We start from the raw sequence: 18,408 nt of genomic DNA, 5'->3' as shown, positions 1-18,408 counted from the left end.
GACCATCTTTTTTCGTCTACGGGTTCGGAATCAACCGTCTCTTTCTCATTGAAATCCGAATAGTCAACCCGATTTCGTTGAAGCATCTTTTATTTGGATTCGGTCGCGCCTTCTGGTGCCGAAATCCATCCCCCTATCGAGCTATCTGACCAAAAAGGTTGAAGAGGAGCGAATGCCTGCTTATGATATAGGCCTCTTCTATCCTGTTCGGTTTGGGGATACATTCCAGACTAGGTACCAAGTTATCAGCAAATTGGGCTTTGGAGCGAATTCAACCCTTTGGCTCTGCCGTGACATCGAGTAAATTATAGTAACTTTCCGCGTGCACTGTTTGCTATCTTACTAAACCGAGCCTAGGAAACATCGCTATATTGCCCTGAAAATCTTCATTCACGACTGGAAAAAGAATCGAGAAGTCGAAGTTCTAAGTCGGTTTTCGGAGCTACAAACGAGACACAATGTGAATGGTCTTATTCGTACCATGCTCGATTCTTTCGAAATAGAAGGTCCCAAAGGCAAGCACCAATGCATTGTCTTCGAGGTCAAAGGTATTGGGATCAATTTGGTATTCTAGTCTCCCTTCCGTAACCAAAACCGTTTGGGCATGTCTAAAATATACACAGGTCAATGGAAGGGACAAGTCAGTGTCCCTGAATTATCGTTAGAGGATTCGGAGGTATATCTTGAAGGTGAAAATAGGCGTCTTTTCCTGCAATTTATGCGAAAAATGTTGCAGTGAGATCCAGATGATAGGCAATCTGCCTCTGAGCTTTTGAAGGATCCTTGGCTTAATAGTCGTTGAAATCATAAACTTTTATGTATGTACGATCGACAAGTATATGCACTTTGTGGTTATTTATATAGTTATCATACTCCTGACCCCTGCACTTTTGAAGGCAAGCATACGAAACACTCTAACTCCACCAAACTCCAGATCATAGGTATCATGAACAGGCAACATCAAGGGAAAACAATTATCGCCAATTTAAATCAACAGACTCTCCACACTGCTCGGCATCTTGCCTGCAATCATAGCACTTTCCCCCAACGATAGAGTCGACATTTTGCGATCTGTATTCGGGCGTGACAAGTCCTCAGTTTTAGTACAGATCCAGGTTGATGCGTACATATTCACCCTAGAAAATATGTATAAGCTTCGTCCGTAACGTAACCAAGAACCAAATACCGAAACTCACCGATCAATACATGTACCTGGGAAACGAGCTCCCACTCGACGAGCAGAGAAGCCGTTTTCCTCAAAGTGCTTGATGTACCAAGGGTTGATACTGGCGGAACGGAGGAGGATGCGACCGCCCTTCTTCAAGGCTTTGTTGAAAGTTCGAGCTTGGGCAGGGGCTGAGTCCTCTGCGGGATCGAACCAGTCCATTGAGTCCATTATCTGGTGCAAGGTTAGTATGGAAAGCCCGTTGAGTGCTATTTTGATACTTACCACGGCGATAGTCAGAGTTCCTGGAGTGATACGGTTGATCACCTCGTTGATCTCATCGGTGTGGATGCGAAGGCCATCAAATGCACCAGGTGTGGAAAGCCTGACGTGTGCTTGAGGAGAGAGATAGGTGGGGTGGCATCTGTAATTGCAGTTAGCACGTGTAGTCGAGATATATATAAGAGAAAACGAACCTTCGTGAGAATTTTCCCTGGGCGCAAAGGAAGTAGAAATAGTTATCGTTGCTGATCAAAGTATCGTTGATCACAGGGTCGAGAGTATTGACAACATATTCCCAAATCGATTGGCCGCTGACGTCCTTTCCATTTTTCATATCTTCCGTCAAGCCGTTGCGGCGGAAGAAGTCGTCGACAATCATATTTCTTTGGTTGCGTGGTACTCCAGCAGCCTTCCAGGCAAACCATTCGGTGCTCACAACCGCCCAGTGGAGTGGTCTGCTCATTAGCACACGTCGAATGCGAGGCCATATTTCGCGCTGCTCTGCGAGACTCTGCGCTTCACACAGCTTGCGAACTTCACCCTGGAGTCCGAAGATATTGAAAAGCCATCGCACCATACGGATGGCGTGGCGAGATCCACCGGTCTCGTACAGACCATGGCTAGAGGTAGAGGTGAAGATCTGGGTGTGCTCGAGCCAGTACTGGAATGCCTGGCTGGACAAGTGAGGGCTGAGCTTAGAGATTAGTAGTTCACGGAACTGTGCGTGCTTGCCATCACCGAAGATTTTCCACATATCCCGGTGGCCCAACGCTGAATAACAGGCGACCTTCAGCTCGAGAAGATGGTTCTGGTTAGGGTTCAAGTCCACTGCGTGCACCCGGCGGGGGCTCTTTTGCAGATAATCAAGGATGTTGTCACCAGCGCTGGTGATCGCGAGGATCACGTCGTCTTTACCGATGTTCAGGAGGCGGTGGTCAACTCGCGGGTCTTCCCATGTGAACGCGTAGATATATTCGTTCTGGAATTGAGTATGTTTGGGTAGCATGTCGTTGTAATAAATGCGATAGTGGTGGTTCTGGTAAAAGGACGACGGAAGAGGCAGATTGGCACTCAGGTTAATCACCGCAGACTCATATGCTTTGGAGCGAATCTCATGTGTGCTTTTCACCACTGCATTATCCATCTCCTGCTTGTGATTGGCAGGAAGCAGGTAAGGAGATTCAGTAAAAGATGCATCCAGCCTCTCAATGGATTGACTTGATGGAGTAGATGCCATCTCCTTTGGACAGCCGACAAATATGTAGTAGGGAATACCACCGAGGAAATAGTTTCGTTCGCTGGCAGAGATGACAGTACCAAACTTGTATTCCAGATAGTCTCGGCGGGCAGCTTCCAGACTGACCCGGTCGAAATCAAACCAGGCTCTCCAGAATACACGCCCAAGCCAGTTGACATGGCGGTTGAAAGCGCCGCCAGTATAGTTGCGACAGGACACATCGACAATGCTCTGGACTATACTGAATGAGTGACATTCATGCTAAGCCTCGAGGTATTACTTACCGTAAAAGTCACACACACCCAACATTCCAGTTGATTTCAGGCGGGAGGTTAATGAGTCCACCACGCTGTAATAGTCTAAAAAGTCAATATCAATAGTCTTGCGTGGATCTTAAATACTCACCAGGGATCATTGATAGACTGTAGCTCATAGTGATCAAGTCCACGCCATCACTTGCTGCATTTGTAGACTGCAAATCGAAGTTCTTCCCGGGAAGCTGGAATGACCGGGCATCCTGGCAGAGAACAGTAACGTTCTTCCACCCAAGACGCTCGAAGCGGTTGCGGGCAACTTCGCAGAGGGACGGGGAGAGGTCGACCAGATAAACATGTTTGAAGAACTTGTCCACCGGAAGAAAGGCCGCCATGGCTTCGATGTTGTATCTATCGCGAGTTAGATGTTCTGTATCACCTCGGGGTTTCTTTCGTGCCTACCCAGTACCGCCACCGACCTGGAATCGATTAGCGCTAGCTCGGAAAATAGCAATCCAATACTTACATCCACCCAGACAGCCTTTCCAGCCTTGACTTCTTTATTGCCGACCTTGTACTTCAGCTGTGCAGCCACCAGGCCAAGCATATCCTCTCGACCACAGAGCAGACGACGACGAGTGGCATCGTAAATTGCGGCCTGACACGGTCAGCTTGGAGCCATATCGAAGCACACACTCGATCGAACCTGAGTCTTGTAAAAGCTCTCCAACGCATCTTGCTGGCCTCCAGCCTTCTTATCGTGGGGTTTGAGGAAGTTCGCCCAGATGAATTTCAAGTAAGGTCCAGCACCAGTGTTGGCAACCTTGATGTGCTGAGAGGAGACGAGAAGAACTAAGCCGACTAGGGCGAATACCAGTAGGGCTGCCCCGACAATGTAGACGTGCATCCAATCCATGTTCAATATTCAGAGCGATTCAACGAAGAGCAAGAGAAGCGACCGAGAGATTGAAATATAAAGCGAATCGGCTCTAATTGACCCCTCCCACGGGAAGACGGCAACGTGTAGCACGTTCTATCACAGCAACACATGGGGGGTGCATTGATAAGAGAGAGTGGAGGGGCAAGCGAAGGTACACTAGACATGACCTGCAGGTATACCAACGGGCATGAAGAAAGTAGCTTGTACATGGACCACTGTAGCCATTTGGACTGAACAGTCGATCATCCGAAAGCAGCACCGACCAAACCCAATTGACTGCAAATCCACTCCGATCCAACTCTAAGGGCAATTGGGTTCCTGCAGTAGCTCGTCGTCCCCCGATGTCTGGGCCACTCACAGCCCACTCACCTCCCATGTGGTTCCCTGGAAGTCTTGGCACTGCCCGTTGGGTCCCGTCGACTTGGCCCGTGGGGCATGCCGTGCCCCCCATAGGGCCGCCACCAGGGCCAATCTTCAGGGCCCACGGGCGCCAATCAGATCCCGGGTTGCTAGCACACTGGGAGTTCCCCAGGTTTGATGGGATCTCAGTGTCACCACGGTTTATTATAAGGGCTTAGATAGATCCCGAGGACCGGAGCATCTCGCGATCATATGCGGATTATTAGTTTGTCAATTCAGTTTGTAAATCAATCCGAACTCTTAAACTCTCTCGGGTCAAGTTATATATAAAAGTGTTAGGAATCCATACTTCACATTGGCCTTTCTTACTCTATTTATGTTACTTACACCACCAGACAGGAACCAGCGAGAAATTACCGAGACTACCATGCTCACTCGAATGAATGACAAGTTATCAGTACTAAAACACTCCAATAGCGGCTATCTAGTTGAATGAATGAGCGACACAACAGTAACTATATCGAGTTTAGTTCAACTAAAATGCCGCAAAAAAATGCAAATGGACGAATGCTACATGAATTGACTAAATCAATCTCTGGTTAGTTAGTTACTAGCCCTAGTTTACCAATTGTCTATCACATAGAAGTATGAGATACTGTCTGTGGCGATGTATGCTTCCCTAATCAGGCCTGGATAGTCACCCTGGACAAGGATTTCTGCTCCGTTATAGATGATAGCAGCACCCCTTTTCAATGGCCTATGAAATTTGTAAGATAAGCTGTTTAATCAAGATCATAATTGTCCGAACCTATGTTTGGGAGTATGCATAGTTCGATCCAAGATCCAGGAAAATCTGCTTGGCTGTGTCCTCGAAGCAGTTAGTCTTGGAGATTCCCCCGTCATATATGTTTAAATACACCGTCATATCATCAAAAGGTCTGGATGAATCTACGAAGAGTGAAACCACTTTCGGTACACGAAAAACGGGATATCCATACTTCTGAGCCTGATGTTCTCGCAGAATAACTTACAGTAAGGAAATTGTAAGCATGAAATGACTAGATCAATTATTTTAGCCCCCAAAGAATATGCTCTTTCAGGTTTAGCCTAGGAGCCTCTATGGCCCCACCATTTAGAGTTATATCTAGGGACGCAACTTCAATAGGTAGTCGGCATAGAAAAACATATTTCGAAGGGTACATATAGTGACTTCTTTTATCACCGCACTATTCGCGTGTAGGAATATAATTGATGGAACTCGAGTGCGTACCTCCAATACATCACCTAACCCAATTGTCAATGGCTGGTGTCTTGAGCATGCTACTAGATCCTCAAAAGATGAGGCGCATATTTGGGTAAATACAAGGGTGAAAAGCATGTACAGGATAATTTCAAGTACTAATCTAAAGGTTGTGCAAGAGTCGGAGATCACAACTGATCTACGATCTCCGAAATGAGAGAAAGAAAATGGATTGATACAATGAGATGTGTAAAGGTGAAGAGATTTTATCATTGAGCTTTGAGTAGGCTGCGACACAACTATAGTGCAGACGTCGTTTGGTTGACGCAAAAATAGCCCTTACAGACTAGACCGTCGCCAAAATGTCCTTTGAAGACTCCACGGGTTCCTTTGTACTCCAAATATCATTGCCCGCAGAGAAGAGAACCACTTCATCGCAATGTCGGGAAAGGAGATGTCGATCGTAAGACTAGGGGGTGATGGTAAGACTTCTTTCGTTATTGTCGTAGTAGTCAGTTCAAATACGAGCATAGACACCTGCTATAAGTATCAGTGAGAATCATTGCTCGAGAAGAAGGGTATTGAACAGCAGTAGCTCCAACTCAGCTAGGTGGTGATAGGTCGGGGTTGCAACGATTTTGTGTGAAATATAACGTGGTAAGTCGGCTTGGCAAACAGGATAACGTGTCGAAGGAGCTTTGGTTTGATGCCACAAGGAACATAGGTTGATGATAACTTGAGAGATTGAGGTTTGCCATTTGCGTAGATTCCAAGGGTGGGGTAGGAGACAGGGGTCGAAGAGCAGGTGATAAGTTAGGCATTCATGGGTTGGACTTGGGTTTGGGAGAGTTCCATCCCATTTTCCCTATTCTTTCACCCCTCCATCGAAATGATACGTAAGGCTATCTATCACATGTAATTGGAGTAATCTGTACATATGGGATAAACCATATCTTACCAACTTTGAGTGTAAAGCTTCGTCTAATCCTCCCAATTCTCGCTTTGACCTCCTTCAAAAAGCAAATCTAGCTCATGGGCCCATGCAGGAAGCAACAACCAGGACGCAACAAGCGCTGGAGTCGGATAACCCTGGTCAATCATGACGGTCAAGGTAACATGTAACACATTGCGACGAGTCATGAGATATAATCTTGCGTCTATATATTAGCATTAATGCTGCGGACATTCCAGTATACTCTCTATTGTTTCTATGAGGACCCTTCGAAATCTACAGTCACATACATATACATCAAGACATTTTTTGACCAGTAGCTTGAGAGTTGAGACCCCATGGACTTTCTCGGCATAGTCTCCGAGTGGCTCCTTTCTACCAGGGGTTAGATCTTGATGTTAGGAAATGTGCACACTAATGCCGAAGGGTATGTGGTAGCTCGGAAGCGTTCGATTGTGTATCGTCCTCGCCCTGAGATGGTTTCCGCTGGAGGAATCGGCAGAGGTGTTCGGGAGACTAGGCTGGCCTTTTCTATCATTCAACCCTCTCACTGGGAGTTTTTCTGTGAGCTGTACGCAATAACAAATGAAGAAAAAGGAGGAGGCAGAAGGGGAAAAAAGAAACCATGATGTGCGGGAGAGTACTGAAGTGCAGCTGCATTCCCAGCGCGTAATTCGCTGGCCCCGTCACCCTTGCAAGCCAGTGAAAAATCCCCAATTCTGAATTCGCTTCTACTGCTCATTGGTTTAACCAATATTTACTCCCTGGTAGAGAGGGCATAGCCCCATATGGCTTTGGCTTGCAGGGGAAGAACGGTGACACCCACATTAGGAAGAAGCCTACTTCCGTTTTATTATAAATTCCCCAACCTGCTCCCTCTGTCTCCTTTTCTCTTCGCTGCTCTTTCCTAGTTATTACTGAATTCCATTCCACATCAGTTTCATCTGCAGTCTCCAGTACCAAATGCCACCAATGTTACCCGGAGTACAAGTGGAAGCCTTTTTCAGTAAGGAATGGGCCACCACTTCATATTACAGGCAGGTGATAAAATATCTTACACCAGCAGACATTTCTGTGGTTTTCTACCATGGGCAAGTTCAATTAGATCCAAAGGAGATACGAAGCGAGACAGAAGACCAGCGAGAGGAGAGGATACGCGAACCGTGCCTTGAGGTGATAAAAAGTGACAAGCTTGGTTCAATCGTGAAAGATCCACGCCTCACAGCGCCGTCGTTTATGGGGCTCCAAACAATATAAATTGGTCGAATTCTGTTGGGCCTGTTGAGAAACGAAGAGATTGGTGCGTAATCCTCCAACACACCAGGGCTGTTCCGTAACCTGACGGTCATTAGCTGGTGCGAGTCTCACCTTAGATGGCCTCTACACCTCAACCCAGTTTATACGATTGTTAGTCCACGTGGACACACCAGAAATCACACTAGAAGATGGATCAAAAGACAGTATCAGAGTGATTGGGCAATCATTCGAACTCGATGGTTCAATGTCATTTCAACTTTACTCAATAGGCAACCCGGTATAAGCGTTAAAGATCTCTCAGGAGTAATAACACCGTTGACCAAGCTTAGGAAGCAAGAGCAGACCATCTCCACCGTCGAAGCTGGGTCTCTCGACTGGGAAGCGGCTATTACGGCTCGCCCGTGGCAGGTTACAATCCAGATTGTTACGTGGGCGACACAAAGAGACCCATTGATTCAGTGAGCCACTCTGATCTCCTAGAATAAGACTTTAGTTTTTAACCCACACTAGGGCCTTCATGCGAGTGCCTGTCGACACACCCTCGACTCTGGAGGAAGGTCATCTCCAGATCATCTCTGAAGGCTGGAATAAAGTCAGTGGTATTATAAAGAAGCTGCGGAAGAAAAGCTATTTTGAACAAGCCTAGCTAGGGGATAGTTGAGACCAGGTTGAATTCGCATTCCCCTGTCTATTTTCAATGAGAAGATGTTTCCCATATGCGAGACGCCCTACTATGCGGGATCTTGTAAATGAGACCACGGGGGAATAAGACTTTATGAACATACTACAGTGGGGAAACCCAGACCACCATATAGCTGCACTACATTTCAGAAAGAGAGGATTTTCGGTTTAGCATGTTAGATGGGGAGAACTTAGCACTAGAATGGCCACTTCTGTACAGCGTAGTTACCTCCAGGCTGCCCGTATTATTAGTCAGCAATCACCTTGGCATGATTATGTAAGACTTGGCTGGTCCTTTTGTTTGTTCATCACTTAGACCTGACCTTGTATAGAGGCTAATCTTTTCCCCTCAGTACGCGAAGAGTACATTACTTGGAGAAATGACTTATTCTATCACATTGACGTAAACTTACGGGACTGGAAGGCGACGCGTACTAATTGAGGCTTGGGATGAATGGCCCAATACATACAAATATACAAAACTAGATTCGCGAATGTATGAGACGATTGATTGTATAACTACTTTAGTAAAAATTCACTATACGTAACGCCATTTTCCATTGCTCAGACGCCAGACCCATGGGAAACTACCTAGGCAGAAATTTGGAGATTGCAATGTTCAAAAAATAGATCCATAATACATCATAGAAAGCTGCGAATGACTATTCGTCATCGCTCATGCGAGTGTCCTCATCGGCTGGCTTTTCTGTCTCCCCGTTATCCAACGATTGCTCCTCCTCCTGGGCAACGGGCTCGGGTGGCATATTGCTTGCAAACTTTGGATCGACGCGCAGACGGGTCAAGGCACGCTTGTAGATTTCAGCCTCATTGGGATCACGCATAACTACTTGCATCTGGTCAATCCGTTCCTCGGTCTCTTCTTGTTGGGTGGAAGTGGGAGCGAGACCGGCCTGAGCAATCGTGCGGGCGCGCTCCGGCTTGAGACGGGCCTTGCCTGAGATTGGATAGTAGTAAGCGGCCAGTTGCCTGGTGTCTCCATCCTTGGGCTTGAAGAGCGTCAATGCAATGTCCTTTTGATCGGTGTTGAAGACCTGAGCACTGGTGGCGTAAGTGCGAATGCGATCATAACGGTGGAATTTGGTGCCCTCGGCGCTCTCATTGGTGTATAGGTCTTCGCTGTCTCGGTTCGGGTTGGACAGGTTCATGCTTGCGTCAATGTTCTTAACAGACTGTGGCTTCTCTGGAAGGAAGAGTTGGTAGTCATAAGGAACTGGGCCTGGGTGGGCGTAAAGAACAGGGTTCGTGAGGTGAAGATTCAGCTTGGATTCATGCTCCTGGCAAATACGCTGCTCGGGCGCGACTGGTGTCAGAATACCAACATCCATACGTTTATCCCGCTTGCCTCCGACGGCTGTTAAAGGCGCCTTATCAAACTTGAATTGAAGGTAACCACCAGGGTCTGGGAACCCTTCCAGATCAGGCATCACAGGGAAGAACCCGACTGGCTTCAGCTTCGGGTTGTCAGGGTGGACGGGATTAGCCCAGGCATCAAGTTCTGCCTTTGTGGGTGGAAGACCACGGATGTGGCTATCAGTGTCCTCTCCGACGTGCTTGCTCTTGGGGTAGGCGATATCGAATCCTTTTTGAATGAACTTCTTAACATGTTTCGGGTCATCCACAGGAGGCTTTCCTTTCTTCGCAATGCGCGGTTGTGTTTTAATAGGTGCAGGGCGAGATCCATCTCCGCCACTGCGGTCGACACCGATATGTTGCGTACGGCGGAGGAAACTGACATTGGTATTCCTAGGGGCAGGGTTTCGGAGTTGCTCAATAGTCATGAGAAGGGGAAGGTCAGCGGGATCCATGGGCTGAGGGTTCTCTGGTGCCATAATAGCTGGTGGATATGTTAGTTGCAGCAACGCAATGATAGGGGATTCTGCATTGACATACCACTCTCGTCGCCCAAATGTAACCCCGGAATACCGACTAGATCAATTGGCATTCCACCTTCGGCATCGACTTCAATGTTAGGCTCCTCACGGCGTGCCAGGTTTGAGGCAAACCCGGGGGTGAGGAAGCGACTCAAGCCCTCGTGTGGGATGTCAAGGAACTTGGGGGGCATGTCCGGGGGAGGGAGATCATTGCGATAGCGGAGGGACGCAATGTATTCCTGGTGAAAGCCCCCTGAGGACTGACCCTCCTTTGATTTGGAAGACATACTGTCGTCTTATTTGGTCACGCGATTGGCTGGGTGATTTTGCGCATTAGCAACTCGGCGTACCGCGTGGACTAGGTGGGACGGAAGCTTACCGTAATGGACTGGAATGGACTTGAATGGACTAGGATGAATTAGGATGTTGTCGCCTTGATTTTGGCGAGCGAAAATGGTAGTGCAACTCTATAGTGGCCAGTTAGTATAAGAGCTCGATTCAAAATGGATGTGAGGGAATTGGTCGCAAACCTACCGTGAGGAAAGTCAAGGGCTTGTAGAAAGGCCAGGACGGCGGTAGAAAGCAAAATTGGCAATATATCAGAATCCAGTGGTTCGGCTCGCCAGTAGAAGGGGCTATCCAAACTGGCCAAAAATGGAACTGGAGGAATCGGCAAAAGCCATACAGAGCAACCCCGGAGCTGAGCCTGAGAACCATTATTCTGCCCGGATTCACCGTCTGTTTATTGCGTTGTGGGAATATACGCGTGGAAATACAGAAGATATCACGTGAAAGGACATAAATCATGGAGATGAAAGTGTTGGAAGCAGATAAGTGCGTGCATTTACCCAACCTCAGGACAACAGCTCACAACTACACAGCTCTTTCTTTTAGGTCAACTAATTATCGATTGCGAGATTCAAAGTACTCCATTGTATTAGAAAAAATATAGAAATTCCTTTTCAAGGTGACCACAAAACATGCAACTCCCACGCCGAATTTTCATAATACCATAAATGAATATCCCGAAGTGCTCAGTACGCCCACATGCACTTGTACGCCATCAGCCGGGGACCAAGTCGATCATACTCCAACCTTCCGATCCAACTGTCGTTTGTACCGCTTAGTTTGCCGAAAATACTGGCTCCCTTCCACACAACAACCTGGGGATCGAGATCTCTGGGCGGTGTCCCGATCATGATCTCCTTTGAGAAGCCAGGGCGGAGAGCCTGCAGTCGCTCTTCCAAGAAGAGATGGAACCCGCTAGTCAAGCTGCCTCCACCGACGACCATGATACCGCCGATGAAATCCCGCATCTTTTTCTCGTCTGAGCGAGCGGCGTGGGCAATGGAGGTCAGGATAGCGTTGTCCAGACCGAAGACAGGCATAATATCATCTCGATCTTCCACGGCAGGAGGGCGGGGAGCTTGGGCTACAGCGGCTGTGGCAGCGGGCGTGCTTGTCCCTCCTGCTTGAGGGGTTCCTATATTTTCCGGTCCTGGAGAACCAGCGACAGAAGATCGAGGTGTGCCCTCGAGTTTGCTTAAAGCGTGGGGGCGGCTTGGTGTGGCCTGAACTTCCGGCACCGCCAAGTGAGACTCGCCATTCGTCTTGCCGCGGGGAAGGGGAGGGGCCATGGCGGTCAAAATCTCCGACTGGGCTGCAGAAGTAGGATCATTAGGTGATCCATCATAAATGTCAACAGAACGATCGATCAGGGTCCGTCTCCCGGTGATTTTGTCAGAGTTATCAAAAATAGCAGGCTCAAATACACCCATTGGGGCAAGAAGAACCTCGTCAAAAGCCTTGAAAGTGTACTTTCGCGTATCCTGGCCTGCCACACGAAGGTGGAAGTCAAAGACTTGTGGAGAAACGCTGGCTTCGTTCATGGTGCAGATCTTCTTTTTGAGCTCTTCGGCCAGAAGGAAGTCATGTCTACGCCGTAGGTTGATATCGGCATAGGGGAAATGATCGTACAGCATCATCTTGATGAACGTTTCGGTCACGTCTTGACCGCCATACTTAAGGTTCACTCGAGAGTTCTCGATGCACATGCCTTCTTCCACACAGCAGATTGAAGTCTTCTGCGCTCCGATATCGACGACACATCCCGAGGTGAAGCCTGCACCAAAGGTGGCTGCCAGGCTTTCTTGGATGAAACACACCCGAGCGAACGCAAACTCTCGCATCAACATATCCAAGACTTGGGTAACATAAGACTTGTCGTAAAGATCCGGGATGACGAAAACACACGAATACTGGGTCCAATCCTTCTTGCTCGTCAAGCGCAGTTGATTCTTGATCGCATCCTCCACGATCAATGAAATATCCAGGAAGAGAGACCTCTTGCTTGTGTAGTCCTTCTCGTTGCACCAGCCATTCCGGATTGGCCAATACAGCTTGTAACGAGGTTTCGAAGAATCCGGAACCCGCAGAGCCGGCTTCCCGACAATATACTCTGGTGGGGGATTAGAGAGCTCAGTCCATTCAGCACGCATTGGATCATTGTGTTCAGAGATAATTTCTGGCACGGTTCTGCGGTTATAGTTGACAACCATCTCCTTGGAGTTTGGAAGCATTCTTCGCTTGTTCTGTCGCATGTGCACCTTTAAATCCGCAGACATCTGATTGAAATGAGACGACCACTATCAAAAAAAATTAGTACAAGGCCATCTCGACAAGTTGTACTGGACATACTTCAGGTCCAAAGGCCTTTTCGGGCTCCATTTCAGAGCCATCGTCGTGTTTGAATCTCTTGGGCTTAGGTTCATCATGGTCTTCGGACTCGTTGGTCGCCGATTTCCTCGCAATCACCATTGGCAAGGTCTTCGGCAGTGCGTCGCTGGCAAGTCCAATACGGAGGTTCTGACTGCCCATGTGGATGACAATAACCTTAGAGCCAGCCATCTCGGCCGGGGTCTCCTCCGCATCCTCCATTTGGGCGTCGCCATCTGCCTCACCCTCGCCTTCCGCGGTCTCGGTCTCGGTCTTGGCCATTGCCAGGGCACGGTCGTGATCCTTCGCTTTCTTCGTCATCTTTGTCCTTGCTTCCTCGTTTTGTAGTCGGAACGCGAGATTTTGATCGTCTCGTTTCAGGTAGTCCCTACATAGCGCAATCAGTATTGATGTTATCAAATAGAGCCGTGCGGCAGGCATCAGCCTAGATACGTACGTATAGTAGTTCTTCTGATTGATTGCCGGAATCTGCGGCCAGCTGGATAGTTCCATGTTATTGTCGGTCCGCTCCAGGCCTATGTCAAGTATCAGCTGCTCTGTTCTTGATGGCTGTATTCCAACAGCTCGACCGGACTATCTTACCCTCATCCCGGAGGGCCTTGCCTGACTTCTTTCCAACCATGGTGGTATCGGGTGGTGGTCGGTTGTCTTCAATTGAAACTAATCGCGGCAGATCTAGGGAGTGCGCCGGAGGTGATTGTAGTGGCCCGGTTGCACTTCAGATAGTGAGGGATAGTCGCGTAGAACGCGATAAAGTAAGCAAGACCAGAATATGATAGAGGAAAAGACACAATGTGGTTTTCTAAATGAGAAGCTCAATCCCGCAAGACGATGATCCCCCGATTGACCGCCCACACCGCACTGGCCCATCGGCCAAGAACATCCAATGCGGCTGCCATCAGTGCCTTTCTTCTCTTTCATCTCTATCTCAACTACTTGTACCATACCACCATAGCGAGTTTGTCTCATTCCACTCAATCTATACCATTTACGCGCCCCTCAACCTAAACCACCCTCGGCCCATACTTGCCCGGACACCCTGTGCACCGAACAGTGAACAACGCGCCCACTGGTTAATCTTACACACGATGGGAGGTTCACTATCACGTATCTGGTCCCTACTCTGGTCCACAAAAGAGATTCGCATCCTGATTCTAGGACTTGTACGTTGTGCCTCATCTGCATCCCACGCGGGGAATGCAGGATCTCATTAGTGACACAAGGACCGAAACTAATCAACATCTTTCGGGTATTTAGGATAACGCTGGAAAGACTACTTTGCTGTACAGACTCAAGGTAAGATATTATAGCTTTGAAACTTGGGTTTTCTGGCGCGTTCAAGTGAGATTCGCGGGGCTGACACCTCGTGCCCACAGATCGGTGAGGTCGTCACTACGATACCTACAATCGGTTTCAACGTCGAATCGGTCACATATAAGAATCTCAATCTGAATGTCTGGGTATGTTGTAACCCTCTTTAAGCTCGTTCGGGCCATAACTAACATCCCTGGATTGTAGGATCTTGGTGGCCAAACTTCTATCCGCCCATACTGGCGATGCTACTACGCCAACACCGCCGCAGTGGTCTTCGTCATCGACTCCACAGATATTGAGCGATTAGGGACTGCGGCAGATGAATTAGCAGCCATGTTGAATGAGGAGGAACTTCACGACGCGGCATTGCTGGTGTTTGCCAACAAACAAGATCAGCCCGGTGCCAAGGGCGCAGGCGAGATCTCAGAGGCTTTGAAGCTGGGAGAGCTGCGAGACCGAAACTGGAGTATTGTTGCTTGCTCTGCCATTGATGGCAAGGGTATTAATGAGGGAATGGATTGGCTAGTGGTTGGTTTCTCTCCCGATGCAACCTGCTTGTTTCTCAAACTAACTATGTCTTTACTTGCAGCAAACAATCCAGTCCGAGAATGCATGATTTTCTAGCGTTCTATGTCGGGTTTAGAATTTCATCTTTGATACCTTGGTGTTCGAGTTCTCGCAACTCGGAAGCCTTCTGCTGCATGAGTGCTGTAGCACTTCTTTCCTTCGTCTCTGCCTAGCGGAGTCCTTGTCTTATATTCCTTCATGATTGTCCCGATGTCAGACTTGCGACTTACACATAATTGTTTAATTGAATTATTGACGCTGAACTGTAAAAAAGAAGTGTCAGATGTATTCTATCCGAGTTTGTAGTGGATTATTGTGTTGATATCTCCCATCTCCACCTTCACCCCCGGTCTAACCTGCCTAATCTGCCCAAACTCGAGATCTCCAATATCATATCTTGGCATCTGCTAACTGTTTCTGCTTATCTTTGCGCCTTCCTCACGCCCCCGCATCTGCGATACGACTAATGCCGCCTATCGGAATCAGGTTTCAACTACCGAAGTATTTAAGCCAAGTGTCCTCGTTGAGATTCAGACTTTCTCCAATACGCGATCTCGAAGATTCATAGAAGCAGCAACATGTCGGTCCCCCCAATCCCCCCAATTCAGATCGCTGCTGTTATCTCATCCACAAGTACTCCTGTCTCCACAAAGGTGGGGATCAAGAGCAATCGCCCGGTGCCAACTCCGGGAGAAGGCGAAATCCTCGTCAAGCTCGAGTATTCTGGGGTATGTCACTCGGATCTTCACAGCATCCGCGGTGACACGCCTATGTTGACTGATGTTGCGGGCCATGAAGGCATTGGGAGAGTAGTCCAAGGTAAGAACTATCACTGTCTCTGATCATAGGTCAGAACGTATACTAATATTCGTCATTACCCTTAGTCGGACCGGAAGTTGACGAGAAGCAATGGATGGGAACGAGGGTTGGTATCAGGTCTGTCTCCTTCGTCGCAAATTTCTCATCTGGAGTTATATTGACGCTAAAGGCATTTCCACTATTAGATGGCTCTACAGTTCTTGCCGCCAGTGCGAGATTTGTGAAGTCAACCATACCGTATGCCCGTATCAGAAGAATGCTGGTGCAGTAAGTTGCTGATCACCACAGACTATGTCTTTCGCCATCGGTTCTGTTACTAATTGCATTGGTGGTTTACAGAATGTACCTGGAACATTCCAGCGTAAGTATTCTATCTATCGATGCCATCACCCAGTCCATTGGGGCACTTCTGATACCATGCCTCAGAATATATTGTCAGCCCAGCACTTCATGTGACGAAAATTCCGGACCAGCTTTCGCCAGATACTGCCGCGCCTCTTCTATGTGGTAATGTTTTGCCAATTGGTATTTCGCTAATACAAACGCTAATCATTGTCTCCAGCTGGAATTGCGATGTACTCTTCAATCATGAAGACCAAGACTCGCCCGGGAGACTACCTTGCCATCCTTGGTGCTGGAGGTGGCCTTGGTCATATGTACATTCCCAATTCAGATTTCTATAGCCGAAATGTTTTTTTTTTCTGACGAGGATATTTCTTGCAGGGGAATTCAGATTGCCGCTAAGAAGGGCCTCAAGGTCATTGCAATCGACAGGTATGTGATATCAACTTAACATTATGTGTCATATTTACAACAAGCTAACCCGATGCTTCCAAAGCGGAGATAAGAAGAAGCAACTGTGCCTTTCGCTTGGGGCTACAGAATTCCTGGACTACCGCGATGTCGACATTGTCCAGGCAGTCAAAGACAAGACGACATTCGGTGTACATGCTGTGATCTGTACTGCCAATGGCGAGCGAGCATACGAACAAAGTATGCAGATGTTGCGTCCTTTTGGTACGCTGGTCTGCGTTGGTATTCCCAACAAACCATTCAAACTGCCAGCTACGCCATTCGATATGATTGTCAAGGGTGAGTTCTCAATACCTATGCAACTCAAGACATGAGCCGGTCTGACCAATTAATACAGGCCTTACTATTGTCGGAAACTCTGCAGGAACAGCGGATGAGATGGATGAGATGCTGGCTATGGCCGTAGCCGGCGATGTAAAGGCGCATATTGACATCTTTAACTTGGACGATATCAATGAGGTTTTGGACCGTCTGGAGCGCTCGGAGATTGATGGCAGGGTGGTCTTGAGAATCCCCCAATAGGTACGGGGTATCATAGCTCACTTTGGGCTGGCATATGTTGATGTTCTAAAATATCTATGTTGACAGTGAAGAAAATATTATCGCTTCTACTTAAATACAGCGTATTCGTTGGATCGACATGGTAATTAGAGAGGCTAACAAAAATAGCTTTGACAGAATGAAGAAACTCAAGGAAATGGAAATTTATAAACGCATGATATCTCAGCATACCCAAGTTCATTGTTTGCTAATTACAAGGTGATCGAGTTTTAGGCCTTTATTTAGGTCTTCACTGCATGGAGATACACTTATCCCAATAAATAACAATTTTCTAAGAGTTCCTTGACTTCCCCAGGCCACCTACCCACCCTCGCCCGGAAACCCTTTCTGCAACAACCACTCCCAGGCAACTCACCATTGACCCTTCAAGGATCCCATCCGAATCAGCATCAAGCTCGGCGATAACGTTCAAAGACCCTAGAATTTGCCGATCGGTTCTATTCTGCCACACCGCAAGAATATCATCTGGTTTATTTGCAGCGAAGAACTTCAGGTTGCCGTTCCCATCGCTAGGACCAGTGTCTTTCTCTTCAGTTTGAAGGAGAGACAATGCAGTCTTGGATCCTTTCCAGTAGAATGTTCTGACAGCGCCGCCACCAGTAATCTCAACACGGTAAGTCCTACCAATTCCCTTCCGAACAATATCCACTGAGCAGTGCTTGACAAGATCCAGTCTCTCCTCAGAGGCTGGGAGGTCGTTTTGGAGTGTGTTAGAGCCTACTTGGCGGAAGATGTCTACTGTCACGTGAAGACCGAGCAGACCCTCAAAGCCACGGTAGTGAATGTGCGCACGGTGGTCCTTAGGATCAGGAGATGGATCTTTCCGGCTGCGCACAACATTGCCACCAGAGTAAAGATCAAATGAAGCTGGCAGATAAAGCCCTTGGCGGTACCAGGGGATGCGCAAGGTGTGATATACTGGGCTTGGAGATTGAGCAAGTCCTCCAGAAGGGTGGACCTGAAGGCAAAAGCTGAAGGCATTTGTACCGAGTGGTACCTGTGCGAATTGATGAGAATTGTTTGAATTATGATGGATTATATAGAGACAGCTGCATCCATACCGGAATGCTAACATACATCTTTGAAGACGTTGAATGAACGGTAGGGCTCCTTTGTAAGATTGAGCTGAGGAGTCGCTTCGGGGATAGTATTCGACTCCCGCTGCGAGGGTGCATGTTCTCGACCAGGGGAATCGTCCTCCTCGTCGAAATAGACACGGCCAGATCCCCCCGCTGGAGAGTTGGTTGTTCTTCCTTGGATCCTCATTTTGGCTGGGACAGGTGGCATGCAGCACCGTGGATATGAACGAAGGGTTTCTGTTCGGAGAAAGAGACAAGC

At 48.0% G+C, this 18,408-nt stretch overlaps 9 protein-coding genes across 9 annotated transcripts; 4 read left to right on the top strand and 5 right to left on the bottom strand.

Moving 5' to 3' along the window:
• Positions 1-172: 172 nt before the first annotated feature.
• Positions 173-665, top strand: LCP9604111_4592 (uncharacterized protein; the record flags this gene model as incomplete). The annotated part of the gene is made up of 3 exons (XM_039072308.1): positions 173-300; positions 358-565; positions 624-665. 3 exons carry the CDS (start codon positions 173-175, stop codon positions 663-665), a joined length of 378 nt encoding a protein of 125 aa, XP_038929634.1.
• A 320-nt stretch (positions 666-985) lies between these two features.
• Positions 986-3,854, bottom strand: LCP9604111_4591 (class I SAM-dependent methyltransferase; the record flags this gene model as incomplete). Its single annotated transcript, XM_039072307.1, has 9 exons — positions 986-1,136; positions 1,197-1,399; positions 1,451-1,589; positions 1,642-2,920; positions 2,969-3,043; positions 3,090-3,349; positions 3,401-3,417; positions 3,465-3,596; positions 3,645-3,854. 9 exons carry the CDS (start codon positions 3,852-3,854, stop codon positions 986-988), a joined length of 2,466 nt encoding a protein of 821 aa, XP_038929633.1.
• Positions 3,855-6,906: 3,052 nt separating this feature from the next.
• LCP9604111_4590 (uncharacterized protein) lies at positions 6,907-8,333 on the top strand (the record flags this gene model as incomplete). The annotated part of the gene is made up of 3 exons (XM_039072306.1): positions 6,907-7,001; positions 7,957-8,145; positions 8,198-8,333. The coding sequence occupies 3 exons, from the start codon at positions 6,907-6,909 to the stop codon at positions 8,331-8,333; spliced, it is 420 nt and encodes a 139-aa protein (XP_038929632.1).
• Positions 8,334-9,030: 697 nt separating this feature from the next.
• On the bottom strand, positions 9,031-10,451 carry LCP9604111_4589 (uncharacterized protein; the record flags this gene model as incomplete). Its single annotated transcript, XM_039072304.1, has 2 exons — positions 9,031-10,223; positions 10,280-10,451. 2 exons carry the CDS (start codon positions 10,449-10,451, stop codon positions 9,031-9,033), a joined length of 1,365 nt encoding a protein of 454 aa, XP_038929631.1.
• A 105-nt stretch (positions 10,452-10,556) lies between these two features.
• Positions 10,557-10,977, bottom strand: LCP9604111_4588 (uncharacterized protein; the record flags this gene model as incomplete). Its single annotated transcript, XM_039072303.1, has 3 exons — positions 10,557-10,576; positions 10,640-10,727; positions 10,795-10,977. 3 exons carry the CDS (start codon positions 10,975-10,977, stop codon positions 10,557-10,559), a joined length of 291 nt encoding a protein of 96 aa, XP_038929630.1.
• A 317-nt stretch (positions 10,978-11,294) lies between these two features.
• Positions 11,295-13,618, bottom strand: LCP9604111_4587 (putative chromatin remodeling complex subunit (Arp8); the record flags this gene model as incomplete). Its single annotated transcript, XM_039072302.1, has 4 exons — positions 11,295-12,905; positions 12,958-13,363; positions 13,433-13,511; positions 13,579-13,618. 4 exons carry the CDS (start codon positions 13,616-13,618, stop codon positions 11,295-11,297), a joined length of 2,136 nt encoding a protein of 711 aa, XP_038929629.1.
• Positions 13,619-14,084: 466 nt separating this feature from the next.
• Positions 14,085-14,926, top strand: LCP9604111_4586 (ADP-ribosylation factor family protein; the record flags this gene model as incomplete). Its single annotated transcript, XM_039072301.1, has 5 exons — positions 14,085-14,159; positions 14,254-14,292; positions 14,373-14,456; positions 14,515-14,838; positions 14,900-14,926. The coding sequence occupies 5 exons, from the start codon at positions 14,085-14,087 to the stop codon at positions 14,924-14,926; spliced, it is 549 nt and encodes a 182-aa protein (XP_038929628.1).
• A 529-nt stretch (positions 14,927-15,455) lies between these two features.
• Positions 15,456-17,031, top strand: LCP9604111_4585 (zinc-dependent alcohol dehydrogenase; the record flags this gene model as incomplete). Its single annotated transcript, XM_039072300.1, has 9 exons — positions 15,456-15,696; positions 15,762-15,813; positions 15,882-15,963; positions 16,036-16,057; positions 16,123-16,203; positions 16,259-16,352; positions 16,420-16,470; positions 16,535-16,788; positions 16,847-17,031. The coding sequence occupies 9 exons, from the start codon at positions 15,456-15,458 to the stop codon at positions 17,029-17,031; spliced, it is 1,062 nt and encodes a 353-aa protein (XP_038929627.1).
• Positions 17,032-17,341: 310 nt separating this feature from the next.
• LCP9604111_4584 (uncharacterized protein) lies at positions 17,342-18,336 on the bottom strand (the record flags this gene model as incomplete). The annotated part of the gene is made up of 2 exons (XM_039072299.1): positions 17,342-18,067; positions 18,148-18,336. 2 exons carry the CDS (start codon positions 18,334-18,336, stop codon positions 17,342-17,344), a joined length of 915 nt encoding a protein of 304 aa, XP_038929626.1.
• Positions 18,337-18,408: the final 72 nt, after the last annotated feature.

This window comes from Penicillium roqueforti, assembly GCF_015533775.1.
Source record: "Penicillium roqueforti strain LCP96 04111 chromosome Unknown scaffold_09, whole genome shotgun sequence".
NCBI lineage: Eukaryota > Fungi > Ascomycota > Eurotiomycetes > Eurotiales > Aspergillaceae > Penicillium > Penicillium roqueforti.
The sequence above is the reverse complement of the archived record's forward strand: the minus strand, read 5'-3'. Positions and strand labels throughout refer to the sequence as shown.